The following is a 14,311-nucleotide window of genomic DNA, read 5'->3' as shown; positions in this document are numbered from 1 at the left end:
ACGTTAGTCGGTTATTCGTCAATGGATGCGCTTACAGTATAGACATAACTGCGCCCTCCACGCCCCTTGCCGTTGCCATAACTATTAACAATGTTAATCGTTAACTATGAACGTGATGGGATGTCCACAATCCCAACTGTGATAAAGTGGACCAAATATTTTGAATTCCCAGAAACAATTTACTTCTGAGAAATACCGTTGGGAAAATCTCCTCTTATAATGGTCAGATATAAAGTCCTGACAGGTGTACACTTCTCCACGCCGTAAATCGAGTGCTGAAATGATCGAACCAGGACATTTGTCAGATTAGATTAACGCTGTCAAACGCAGCTTCAAGTTGTTTCCCCTGTTGAACGGAATAAGTTTTGATTATGGATCGTGGCACACCACAGTACAATACATCGGAATATTCACCCAGTCATACATTACCGAGTCAAAGTTGAATTTTGTGTGTTGCGTTTCACAGTACTTTGAATGTTAGTTGAGGGAAATCGGTAATTTTTTTTTCTTGGTGAGCAACTGACTACATGCGATTACAAGATTTTGCTGGTCAAACTGATCTTTCAGTAGCTTTCCGAAGGGCAACATACATGAAATTTTAGCATAAGTCTAGAATGCACTGCAGCGCGCATCTGCTTTGGAGTGATGTCTGATGGATCACTAGCAGCTCTGTCTCTAATGATGTCACTATCGACGGCACGTAAAACACTCAACTTCGTTCCTTTCATCACTGCAACTAACGGAAGATATTTTCACTCTGTTAGACTTTTATGAGTTGTGCAGACAGCCGACCTCCCTGGTTTCGGTGAAGTGTCCTGGTCTCATAAAGCTAGCTGCAGGTTGTCTACTGAGCCCAAAAGCTGCATGTCACTGGTGATTGCGGGACGTTCTGTACTCTTGTGGGCATCGAATGTTTTTACCCGGTGGACGTATTCTGTAAATTTTATTGGATGACGTGGCATTTTTTGTGATAGTCGGACTTTCTGTACAATGGTCATCGAGTGTTTTTACCCGATGTCCGATGATGCTTCTGTGAGAGTGAAACGCATCACAAATTAAATAAACAAAAATAAAAAAAATAAAAACATTTTCAACCGAGACTGAATATTCTATCTTGAACATCCCAAGAGATTGCTGTACCATTAGCAGAAGATGGCTAGTACCATATGTGTGTAGTACCATACGCGAATTTATTTACGATAAGTCACCATGACTTGGATGTGATTTCACTGACGATAGCTACACAGTAGCTGCAATCAATCTGGAATAAACAGATAAAAAATGTACGACCCATGCTACCGTTTTACCTACCATCGTCGGATTTGATTAATACGGTTGTGGAGCACGCTGTTCCTGATGGAATCAAATTTGAAACAAATCTTTGAAAGCAAATATATTTATAGTGACTGTACGACGAATGTATTAGAATTCGTTGGTTGTAAAGCTCTGTGATCATCATTGTAATGTGTTCTACATCTACATCTACATATATACTCCGCTAGCCACCAAGCGGTGTGTGGCGTAGGGCACAATTCGCGCCAGAGTCGTATTTCCTCCCCTCTGTTCCGCTTGAGTATCGCTCGGGGGAAAAACGACTGTCTGAGAGACTCAGTACGAACTCTAGTTTACCTTATCTTTGAATGGTGATCATTGCGCGATTGGAAAGTTGGTGGTAATAATGTACGCTCTGCAGACCTCAGTGAAGATCGGATTTCGGGATTTAGTGAGCAGCCCCTTCCGTTTAGCGCCCCGTCTATCTGCAAGTGTGTCCCAGACAAAGTGCTGAAACGACAGGTTATTTCTGATAACTGCTCAAAACCCAAAGTACTGGAAAGCAAACACAGAGCTGGGGAGTGAATAAGCCACTTCACAATTTGAAATTACTATCCACCTCAAAAACATACGTTCCCAAATAGTGCCGATTTGAAAACATACTACACTATGTACAAGCTATATGAGATACATGCGTTCTTCGTTTGGACAAACAGTTGGGAAGTGTGGCTGACCTCTGGCAGCGCCGCCTTGACCCTCTGGTCCCTCCTGGAAGTGGAAGGTGGCACGGAAGCCCTGCGCGGGCCAGCGTGCACGAGCCGACAGCTCCACGTAGAGGTGAGAGCCCGTGGACAGCACTTCCAGCTGCGACGCCTCGGCGCACACGACCGCCGAGCTTGGCGATGCGGGGCTGGCACCGTCGTGAATCGTCACCGTGTCCTCGCTCTCCAGGCAGCTGCAGCATAGAGCGACCAAGCGTTAACGTTCCAGTCACCTACAGCGCCCATTAACGTTACTAAGAGAGCATGCTGAAAATCAATGCGTCCGAATTTTTAAGTGAAAACTCTTCAACCTCTTTAAATAAAACCAACTTTAATAACATTCCAAATCTTTATTATCCATGTCTACATATTTATTTCTCAACACAGGTACCCCGGTGGTGAACACAATTCTCCCAACAAGAGATCAGTTTGTTCATCCCGTCGTGTAAAATGTTTGAGTTTGTTGACGGAACCACAACCTCACCTCTGCTTGCACCGCTTCAGCACTAGCACAGCAAAGTCTTCGAAACAGTTCTTCAAGACTCGGAAAGAGATGAAAATATGATGGAGCCAAGTCGGGACTGTATGGAGCACTATCGCTGACAATGAATCCAAGGCGTCGAATTGCTGCAGATTTCGCAGCTCTAGTGTCAAGCTGAAGGGGAGGATTCTCCATGTGTGGACGCACTCTCTAAATTCGAAGCTCGATTACATCACACTGTTGCTCCAGCACCGACACAGCTACGTTCCACACCGCCATGTTAACGCTACAATTCGGAGCCCTCTAGCGGCAGAGGGCTGCAAATGCAGATCAAAGACGTACAACGTTAATAACGCTAATTTTATTCAAAAAGTTTTAACAGTTTTCACATAAAACATTCGGAAGCATAATTTTCAGCACCACCTCGTATTGCTCTTTTCAATGCCTGACTGTCATAGGAACATAATTTGCAATGTAATCATAACTCTTAATTTAGTACAACTAGTCTCTACACCTTGAATTAACGTATTTACCCTCAAAATAAATATTTGACAGGGCGATGACTGTAAATTATGGTAGACCTCCTATCATCAAAATATCTTATTGTTATCCACAGTTTCATGCATATCCTCCTCCTGACTACGAAGTATAGTGCTCTAGTACATCACCGCCGCCGAACGTTTATGCTCCCGGCGCAACGTTTGCGTCGTGCGGGAAGTTTGCCGTTGGCCCGCAGGCGCTTCTCTATACAGAGACTCTTTACTCGCCTTACTTGTACATCACATGTTATCGACACTATTTGTTGACAGACTAAATGCTAGCATGCACTACCAGGAGCGCCATCATCATTCATAGGCAATGCGGAGTAGCTCCTGTGGTGCTGGTATAGAGGAAACTGGCTTGTGTCCGCTGGTCACGTGGCGCCTGTGGAAATTCCTCCTTCTGCTGGGCACTCAAGTTATGCATCAACCTCCAGGGAGGAGCTCTACGGTCAGCTCTGAGCCAGGCACCCTCCGTGTCTCCTTATTCATCAGTCGGAGTTTTCGCCGAATCCAGCTCGGAGTTCTAATCTATACTGCATCTCACCAGCTACTTCGCTCCACCCGTCATAACGAATGATACACAAGTATGAGCCTGGTACTGCTACAGTAGAACATAGACTGAACTTGTGTTAAATGAGTGTCGTGCCCAATTCCACTACAGATTATGTTCAGCATATCTGATCAAAGATAATTATCTAGCTGCCTTGTTGTTCTACCTTGAACTTGACTATGTTCTTTGCTGCAACAAATGTGTACTTGAAGGATGCCTCGAAGCATAACTCATCAGTCATTAAGCAGTAAAAACATGGTCGAAGTTTCGATTCAGTTTCAAATGGAATCCCATGGTCGAAGTTTCGTAGCAGATTCAAACGGTATCCCACACCGGTATTCAGTCCTGAAACATCGCCTTATACAAGAAAATGCCCATCCAATTGAGTTACCCAGTTGTGAATCAAGATCAACTCTCAGCCAAACGGCATTCCCGGGTTGGAAATACCGGTGCCCGGCCGACCATTGAAGTTAAGGAAAGTCACTCCCAGTTAGAACATGGATGTGTGACTACTTGGGTATGCCAGGTATAGTTGGCTCAGGGACAAAACAGTCGAAATTGTGTACTCTTGAAAGACTTGCATTAAGTCAAAGTGTCATACAACATTACTACTTGTTATAATTATAATTATTATTATTACCTTCACAGTTTTATTTCCGTCAATACCTTTCAGCTACTTTCCAAACTTCTGAAATTTTCACCTCTACAGTTTTCGGTAACAATACTCCTGTAAGAAAGACTAGTATGCCAGGTACTTTTACTCTGACAGAAAATTTCAAATCAGCACCCTCTTTGCTGCTAAGTGAAATTCATTTTGGGTTAATCAGGATATTCACAATTTACATCAATCATCCATAGGCTACGGAGTGATCTTACTAACAAAGTTTTATATGAGAAGCTAGATCCAGAAATGATTCATCTCATTATGCAAGGAAAATCAAATCGCCTTTATTACTAGCTCTTATGTAGTTTTCATGTAAGAGATAAAGTAAACCCTCTTGACAACATTCCCTCGGATTTCAGTTCACATTTGTTAACAATAGATGCCTATATATCATCGATGTAGATTTGTCTACTTCGTTCCAAAATTCTTGTGTATGTGCAGGATGACCTAGCTGCAGAGGCTTTCTGTACAGGAAAAGTAATTCACCTTACACTTCATATGACAGAGTGTATCATAATATAAAGCCATACTAATTTTGTGGACCAACATAATAGTCGTTATACCCAGCAATCTTTGTGGTTAACTACGAGCACTACCTCTACTAGTATGTTGTTCTTGTTGTTGTTGTTGATGTTGTTATGGTCTTAAGTCAGAAGACTAGTTTGATGAAGCTCTCTTCGCTACTCTATCCTGTGCAAGCCCATTCATCTCCAAATGACTACTGAAACCTATATCAATTTGAACCTGCTTACTATATTCACCTTTTTGTCTCTTTACAATTTTTTCTCCCCAACTTCCCTTCAATACTATATTGATGATTCATTGATGTCTCAGAATGTATCCTAACAACCTATCTCTCTTTAAGCTGATTTAGATCACAAGTATCTTTCCACCCCAGTTTTATTCAGCAAATCTGTATTAGTTACGTGAACATCCCACCCAATCTTCAACATTCTTCAGTAGCAACACATCTCAAAAGCTTCTAATCTCTTCGTGTCTGAGCATTTTATTGTTCACGGTTCAGTGACATACAAGGCAACACTAAATACCTTCAATAAAGACTTCCGAACTGGTAAATCTATATTAAATGTTAACCAACTTCTGCTTTTCACAAAAACTTCTACTGCCATTTGCTAGTTTACATTTTACACTCTCTTTTCTTCGGTCATCATCAGTTACTTTACGTGCCAAACAGCACATCTCGTTTACTACTCTTAGTGTCTCCCTTCTTAATATGTTCCCTCAGCATCGGCTGATTTGACTACATTCCATTAACATAGTTTTGATTTTGTTAATGTTTATCGTTTTTCATTACATCAAGTCACTGTCCATTCCATTCAACTGCTCTTCCAAGTCCTTTGCTGTATTACAATCTCATCAGCGAACCCTGAAGCTTTTATTTCTTCTCCTGAACTCATACCACTGCACATTTGTCTTTAGTTTTCCTGGCTACCTGTTCACTGTACAGACTGAATAACGTTTGGGACAGTCTACAGCCCTGTCTCACTACGTTTTCGACCATAGCTTCGCTTTTGTGCCCCTCGACTTTCGTAACGGCCGTCTGGTTCCTGTACAGGTTGTAAATAGCATTTCGCTCCCTGTGTTGTAACCCTATTACCTTCAGAATTTCAAAGATAGTTATGCAGCCAGAATTTGCAAAAGCCTCTTTTTAGTCCACGAATGCTATAAACTTTGGTTTTGGCTTTTCTTAACCTATCTTCTAAGATAACCGTGTGGTCAGTTTCTTCTAATGTGTTCCTACATGACTCCAAACTGATCTTTCCCTATGTCTGCTTCTATCAGCTTTTCCATTCGTCTGTAAGGAATTCGTCTTAGTGTTCTGCAACTATGACTTTCTAAACTGATAGTTCGGTAATATCATCACCTGTCAGCACCTGTTTCCATTTGACTATGAACTATTACACTCTTCTTGAAGTCTTTGGGCATTTCACTAGTCTCATCCGTCGTGCACACATGATGGGAGAGTTTTGCCATGGCTGACTTTACCAAAGCTATCGGTAGTTCTGACGAAATGTCGCGTACTTCTGGGGCTTTGTCTCTCAACGCTGTGTCAAATTCGTCTCGTAGTAACTTACCTCTGCTCTTATCTTCATCTATTTCTTCCCTCTCTAATATCGTCTTCTGGTTCATTTCCCTTGCATAGCATATCTACTTTTTTCTCAACCTCTCAGATTTCCCTCCTTTGCCAGTACTCGTTTTCAATCTTCACACTTGCTATTCATACAGCTGTCTATCTTTTCGCAAAGGTCTTTCTAGTTTTCCTGAAAGTATGCATACTTCCATAGACTTACATTTGTCCTCTGTACATTACTCCTTAGGCCTTTCGCACTTTCTGTCAATCTTATTTCGCAGACGTTTCAATTCCCTTCGCCTCCTTCATTTGCTGCATCTTTATATTTTCTTTTTGAATCAATTAACGTCATTGTCTCCTGTGACATCGAATAATTTCTGTTCTATTCTCTACTGATTGACTACTTCATCCCACAAATCTATCCACTTGGCTTACACTGTGTTCCTTTGCACTATTTCAGTCTGTCGTTGCCTAATACTCACTTTGAAACTCTAAATAGCTTCTGGTTCTTTCAAATTATCCAGATCCCATCTCTTAAATTTCCTAGCTTACTGAATCTTCTTCAGTTTCAACCTGTAGTCCACAGACCAAAAAATTATCTATTATATTAAAAATAAATAACACGAGTATGCCTTGTGACAGGAAAAGGAGCTAGTTCCGGACGTATTTTGTAATGTAACAAATTTCCTAACCAATATGCGTTGCGGACTCCAGAGGTGTGTAACATAATTTATGAGACAACATAATCTGGCCATGTCAAGGGTATTGAAAATGTGAAAGACATTCCAAGATGTAGGCCAAGAGAATAATGAAGGAAAGTATCAGTGCAGTAAATTTTCATATCTCAGTTGAACAATTTTTCATGCAATTTTTAAAATTGTCGTAAGCCGACAAGAGTTGTAACTAATTCTTGAATTTCGTGGGTTATTGTGTGCCGCGTTTGATTTGATCTAACAAACATTTCCGAATGGGCTAGAGGATTAGACGTATATCTTCTTTATGAGACTGTGACCGTGTCATAGCTGAAATCGAATGCTCAGTATAGTTTAAGATGGAAATATTCTGCTGTTCCCCATTTTACAGAATGCGTAAAACATTTAAGAATTCTTCTAACCATGTGATATACTGGCTGCCGAATATGAACTAACATCTTTATCGGGTACTGTATTGGAAGACGTGCCATCCAGGCTTTGTTGGAGACCTGGAGTACTGGGTCGTTCACAGGAAGTTCACCAAGATAGCTGTGTGATGCGAAATGGAGTTTATGGTTGATGACTATTTTCAGGCTCTTATCTGAAAACGGGTTTGAAACTGGGAGCACTGTGCTTGAGATACTGACTCCTTTTTCATAAAACGCAAATCCTCTCCGTGTACATTATTTCCGCTACCTTCAGAATTTCAGAAAGTGAAGTCTCTACACCTACAAATGATACAAACGTAGCTTTAACTGTTTTTCAATTAACTCCGACGATAACTAAACTGTGCAATAGGACGCTGGCCCACGCGCTATAGCAACCTACCCTCAGTATCAACATACATGCGTCAACTCTCGACAACAGTCCTCACTACCCAGTCTAGGAACGTTGTATCATACAGATTATGAGAGGAACTGAAGGAACAGTTTATAGCCCCCCGAGAGGATTTAGGTAACACTGATGTGAACATAGCCCCAGTTGTCGCTAAGCATGACAAAAGCGACCGAGAACACATCATTCTAACATTGCAGATTTCCTGCGCAAATAGTACTGTTCTTACTCTATACACACACATCCGAAATGCTTGACATACGTAGAGTACCTGAGAAGAAATCTCTGGGCATAAATTTTAGAATTACTTTCAGGCGAATCTCATAGTTATTACATACTCTTGCCTCTACAAACTAGTTTTTAATAGTTAATGGATGCAGTTCATTAAAAGGAAGTAACTAAGATACATCTACATCTACATGACTACTCTGCAATTCACATTTAAGTGCTTGGCAGAGGGTTCATCGAACCACAATCATACTATCTCTCTACTATTCCACTCCCGAACAGCGAGCGGGAAAAACGAACACCTAAACCTTTCTGTTCGAGCTCTGATTTCTCTTATTTTATTTTGATGATCATTCCTACCTATGTAGGTTGGGCTCAACAAAATATTTTCGCATTCGGAAGAGAAAGTTGGTGACTGAAATTTCGTAAAAAGCTCTCGCCGCGACGAAAAACGTCTATGCTGTAATGACTTCCATCCCAACTCGTGTATCATATCTGCCACACTCTCTCCCCTATAACGCGATAATACAAAACGAGCTGCCCTTCTTTGCACCCTCTCGATGTCCTCCGTCAATCCCACCTGGTAAGGATCCCACACCGCGCAGCAATATTCTAACAGAGGACGAACGAGTGTAGTGTAAGCTGTCTCTTTAGTGGACTTGTTGCATCTTCTAAGTGTCCTGCCAATGAAGCGCAACCTTTGGCTCGCCTTCCCGACAATATTATCTATGTGGTCCTTCCAACTGAAGTTGTTCGTAATTTTAACACCCAGGTACTTAGTTGAATTGACAGCCTTGAGAATTGTACTATTTATCGAGTAATCGAATTCCAACGGATTTCTTTTGGAACTCATGTGGATCATCTCACACTTTTCGTTATTTAGCGTCAACTGCCACCTGACACACCATACAGCAATCTTTTCTAAATCGCTTTGCAGCTGATACTGGTCTTCGGATGACCTTACTAGACGGTAAATTACAGCATCATCTGCGAACAACCTAGGAGAACTGCTCAGATTGTCACCCAGGTCATTTATATAGATCAGGAACAGTAGAGGTCCCAGGACGCTTCCCTGGGGAACACCTGATATCACTTCAGTTTTACTCGATGATTTGCCGTCTATTACTACGAACTGCGACCTTTCTGACAGGAAATCACGAATCCAGTCGCACAACTGAGACGATACCCCATAGCTCCGCAGCTTGATTAGAAGTCGCTTGTGAGGAACGGTGTCAAAAGCTTTCCGGAAATCTAGAAATACGGAATCAACTTGAGATCCCCTGTCGATAGCGGCCATTACTTCGTGCGAATAAAGAGCTAGCTGCGTTGCACAAGAGCGATGTTTTCTGAAGCCATGCTGATTACGTGTCAATAGATCGTTCCCTTCGAGGTGATTCATAATGTTTGAATACAGTATATGCTCCAACACCCTACTGCAAACCGACGTCAATGATATAGGTCTGTAGTTAATTGGATTACTCCTACTACCCTTCTTGAACACTGGTGCGACCTGCGCAATTTTCCAATCTGTAGGTACAGATCTATCGGTGAGCGAGCGGTTGTATATGAGTGTTAAGTAGGGAGCTATAGTATCAGCGTAATCTGAAAGGAACCTAATCGGTATACAATCTGGACCTGAAGACTTGCCCGTATCAAGCGATTTGAGTTGCTTCGCAACCCCTAAGGTATCTACTTCTAAGAAACTCATGCTAGCAGATGTTCGTGTTTCAAATTCTGGAATATTCCATTCGTCTTCCCTGGTGAAGGAATTTCGGAAAACTGCGTTCAATAACTCCGCTTTAGCGGCACAGTCGTCGATAACAGTACCATCGGCACTGCGCAGCGAAGGTATTGACTGCGTCTTGCCGCTTGTGTATTTTACATACGACCAGAATTTCTTCGGATTTTCTACCAAATTTCGAGACAATGTTTCGTTGTGGAACCTATTAAAGGCATCTCGCATCGAAGTACGTGCCAAATTTCGCGCGTCTGTAAATTTTAGCCCATCTTCGGGATTTCGCGTTCTTCTGAACTTCGCATGCTTTTTCCGTTGCCTCTGCAACAGCGTTCGGACCTTTTTTTGTGTACCACGGGGGATCCGTTCCATCTCTTACCAATTTATGAGGTATGAATATCTCAATTGCTGTTGCTACTATATCTTTGAATTTGAGCCACATCTCGTCTACATTCGCATAGTCAGTTCGGAAGGAATGGAAATTGTCTTTTAGGAAGGCTTCTAGTGGTACTTTATCCGCTTTTTTAAATAAAATTATTTTGCGTTTGTTTCTGATGGATTTGGAAGAAATGGTATTGAGCCTAGCTACAATGACCTTGTGATCACTAATCCCTGTATCAGTCATGATGCTCTCTATCAGCTCTGGATTGTTTGTGGCCAAGAGGTCAAGTGTGTTTTCGCAACCATTTACAATTCGCGTGGGTTCGTGGACTAACTGCTCGAAATAATTTTCGGAGAATGCATTTAGGACAATCTCGGAAGACGTTTTCTGCCTACCACCGGTTTTGAACAAGTATTTTTGCCAACATACCGAGGGTAGGTTGAAGTCCCCACCAACTATAACCGTATGAGTGGGGTATTTATTTGTTACGAGACTCAAACTTTCTCTTAACTGTTCCGCAACTGTATCATCGGAGTCTGGGGGTCGGTAGAAGGAGCCAATTATTAACTTAATTCGGCTGTTAAGTATAACCTCCACCCACACCAATTCGCACGGAGTATCTACTTCGACTTCACTACAAGATAAACCACTACTGACAGACACCAACACTCCACCACCAATTCTGCCTAATCTATCTTTCCTGAACACCGTCTCTCTTCGTAAAAATTTCTGCAGAACTTATTTCAGGCTTTAGCCAGCTTTCTGTACCTATAACGATATCAGCTTCTGTGCTTTCTATTAGCGCTTGAAGCTCAGGGACTTTTCCAGCGCAACTACAACAGTTTACAACTATAATTCCGACTGTTCCTTGATCCAAGCACGTCCTGTAATTGCCAAGCACCCTTTGACATTGCAGCTCATCCCGCACTTTCCCGAGGCCTTCTAACCTAAAAAACCGCCCAGTCCATGCCACACAGCCTCCGCTACCCGTGTAGCCGCCAGCTGAGTGTAGTGAACTCCTGACCTATTCAGCGGAACCCGAAACCCCACCACCCTATGGCGCAAGTCAAGGAATCTGCAGCCAATACGGTCTCAAAACCGTCTGAGCCTCTGATTCAGACCCTCCACCCGGCTCTGCACCAAAGGTCCGCAGTCGGTTCTGTCAACGATGCTGCAGATGGTGAGCTCTGCCTTCATCTCGTAAGCAAGACCGGCAGCCTTCACCAAATCAGATAGCCGCTGGAATCCAGAGAGAATTTCCTCAGATCCAAAGCGACACACGTCATTAGTGCCGACATGTGCCACCACCTGCAGCTGGCTGCACCCTGTGCTCTTCATGGCATCCGGAAGGACCCTTTCCACATCAGGAATGACTCCTCCCGGAATGCACACGGAGTGCACACTGGATTTCTTCCCCTCCTTAGCCGCCATATCCCTAAGGGGCCCCATTACGCGCCTAACATTGGAGCTCCCAACTACCAGTAAGCCCACCCTCTGCGATTGCCCGGACCTTGAAGGCTGAGAATGATCCTCTGAAACAGGGCAGGCGGCTGCATCTGGCTCAGCCAGAGACAGTGCCTGAAACCGGTTTGTCAGACGCACCGGGGAGGCTTTCTGATCAGCCTCCGGGGACGCCTTTCGCTGCCTGCCACGCCTTGGAACGACCTCCCAATCAACCACAGGCGAGGGCTCAGCCCCACTGCGGGCAGCAACCGGGGCAACCACAGCGGCAGACCGATCTGGGGACAGACGGGATGAGGTTGACATCCCGTGATACCCAAGTCCGGCTCCCCACAGTGGTGCCCATTGGCAACAGCCTCAAGCTGCGCGACCGAAGTCAGCGCCGATTGCAGCTGTGAGCGAAGGGATGCCAAGTCAGCCCTCATCCGAACACAGCAATCGCAGTCCCTGTCCATTCTAATTGATGTTTAACAACAGTTACTGAAACACGAGTCCGTGCCTAGATAACGCAAGCGGAACACTCAAAGAATGTATCAACTAACCTGTACAAATGCCTAACGACTGCGCTACAATCTGCTGAATTTACCATTACAGTAACTAAAACTCGAAATTGCACCTCCTATACGAAACTCACACGCAATTTAAATAAGAATCTACGAAGTAAACACTAAAGCGCGATGCTACAACTGTCAAATACTATAATACGCCCGAAATATATGAATTAAACAATGCAAGTACCCAAAAACACGCAAAGAAATTAATTAAACTATCTAACAAATAAGTAAGCTAGGGTTATACGACTTGCTGCAGCAGCTGCTTATCCAACGGCGGCAGGGAGCACACTGACTGGCCAACCGACACTGGCCGTTCACAACAAAAACAGAAGACAGACGACTACGCGAATTTGCACTATTCAGGTACTAAGGCGCGATGCTACAACCCTCAAATACTATAATACGCCCGCTATATATGTATTAAACAATGCAAGTACCCAAAAACACGCAAAGAAATTAATTAAACTATCTAACAAATAAGTAAGCTAGGGTTATACGACTTGCTGCAGCAGCTACTTATCCAACGGCGGCAGGGAGCAATGAACAGGCTGCTGTGCGCTATTTCGCTAACGAGGAGTGCATCAACGGTCATTTATTGTCTTCAGCAGATACAGAACAAAGGTACAAAACCATGTGCCGAATGGTTCAAATGGCTTCAAGCACCATGGGACTTAACATCTGAGGTCATCAGTCCCCTAGACTTAGAACTACTTAAACCTAACTAACCTAAGTACATCACACACATTCATGCCCGAGGCAGAATTCGAACCTGCTACCGTATCAGCCGCGCGGTTCCGGACTGAAGAGCCTAGAACCACTCGGCCACAGCGCCACTACCGAGCGAAGTAACGCAGTGGCTAGCATATCGGTGTCTTATCGGGAGGACGACGGTTCAAATCCTCGCCCGGCCATCCTCATTCAGGTTCTCTGTGATTGGCCTCATTCGGTACAGGCAAATGGCGGGATGGTTCCTTTGAAAACGATAAGGTCGACTTCCTTCCCCATCCTTTCGTATTTCGAGCTTTTGCTCTGCCTCAAATGACACAGCTGTCGAAAGGACGTTTTATTTTCCTTCCGTCCTTTACAGACGATATAAGTGTCTCGGAGACTCCAGGACTAATGTCACGCTGAAAGGTGTTGCTAGAGGTTAAGTGTAGTATTGGCACGGTATTGCAGTTGATTACCGAACTCACCTGGCATCTCTCTTCTGTAAGGACACTTCTTCAAAGACCAGCCGAATACGCTCCTTCTCTCTGTAACAGAAAGGTACAAAAAATAGTGCTGAAATAAAAAACCTGAATTAAGTCCTCACATACGACTTAAAGAGGAAGTTTCAAGCCTATTTTCATAGCGGCATAAAGAATTCTAAGTAATTTGGGGCCTGTAGGCGCAGCAATTATCACCAACGAATTTCCGCGTTAACCATACACTCCCAAGTAATTAACCCAGAAACAAATGCTGAGATGGAGAGTAAAGATCAGCGTCTCGAGTGGTTAAGGCGTCAAAAGTCCTCATGCTGGCCACCAGTCGTAAGGCGGGAAAGGCGCAAATAAGGCGGGAAAGGGGCAACGGTAGCGCATTTGCCATAGGTCAGATTGTGTGTGACAGTTTCCAAGATCGTGCAGGGTCTCCACATGCTTCTGTGTCGAGGGCACACCGACAGTGCTTCGAGCACAACGCTGCCGCAACATCAACCGAACACCTTTGATCACCTGTATTTCATGGCTGTGATACACTGTAGGAATGCCATTCGGGATATGAGGTGTCACCCAAAACTTTCTAGAATTTTAATATTATGCCCAGACATCAGACATACGAACTTCCGCCGCTAAGTGTCTCTAGCTGTGTTGCTACTGCTAAGCTGGCACGTTGTATCGTTGTGAGAAGGGCAATGGCGGGCAAAATAGCCACCCTAAAACTTCGGGGATTTTGTTAGCTAAGTCGCAATCGATCTAGTAACTCCCAAATCAGAGGTAGTACAGTCGGACTGTGCCCCTAATTGTCACATATTTTCATTCTTGAATGAATAATTGGAAAAATCCCCAAGCCGCCATTGTGCCCAG

At 43.5% G+C, this 14,311-nt stretch overlaps 1 protein-coding gene across 1 annotated transcript in view; it reads right to left on the bottom strand.

Moving 5' to 3' along the window:
• The window catches only part of LOC126336127 (suppressor of lurcher protein 1-like), a 309,867-nt gene that overhangs the window by 36,761 nt on the left and 258,795 nt on the right, over window positions 1-14,311 (bottom strand). The window contains exons 7-8 of the mRNA XM_049999616.1: window positions 13,442-13,501; window positions 2,007-2,227 (exon numbers count right to left, since the gene is read on the bottom strand). Of these exons, the coding sequence (XP_049855573.1) occupies window positions 2,007-2,227; window positions 13,442-13,501 (281 nt within the window). The remainder of the gene's footprint in view (window positions 1-2,006; window positions 2,228-13,441; window positions 13,502-14,311) is intronic.

This window comes from Schistocerca gregaria, chromosome 2 (assembly GCF_023897955.1).
Source record: "Schistocerca gregaria isolate iqSchGreg1 chromosome 2, iqSchGreg1.2, whole genome shotgun sequence".
NCBI lineage: Eukaryota > Metazoa > Arthropoda > Insecta > Orthoptera > Acrididae > Schistocerca > Schistocerca gregaria.
Note: the sequence above shows the minus strand (reverse complement) of the source record. Positions and strands in the feature narration are given on the sequence as shown.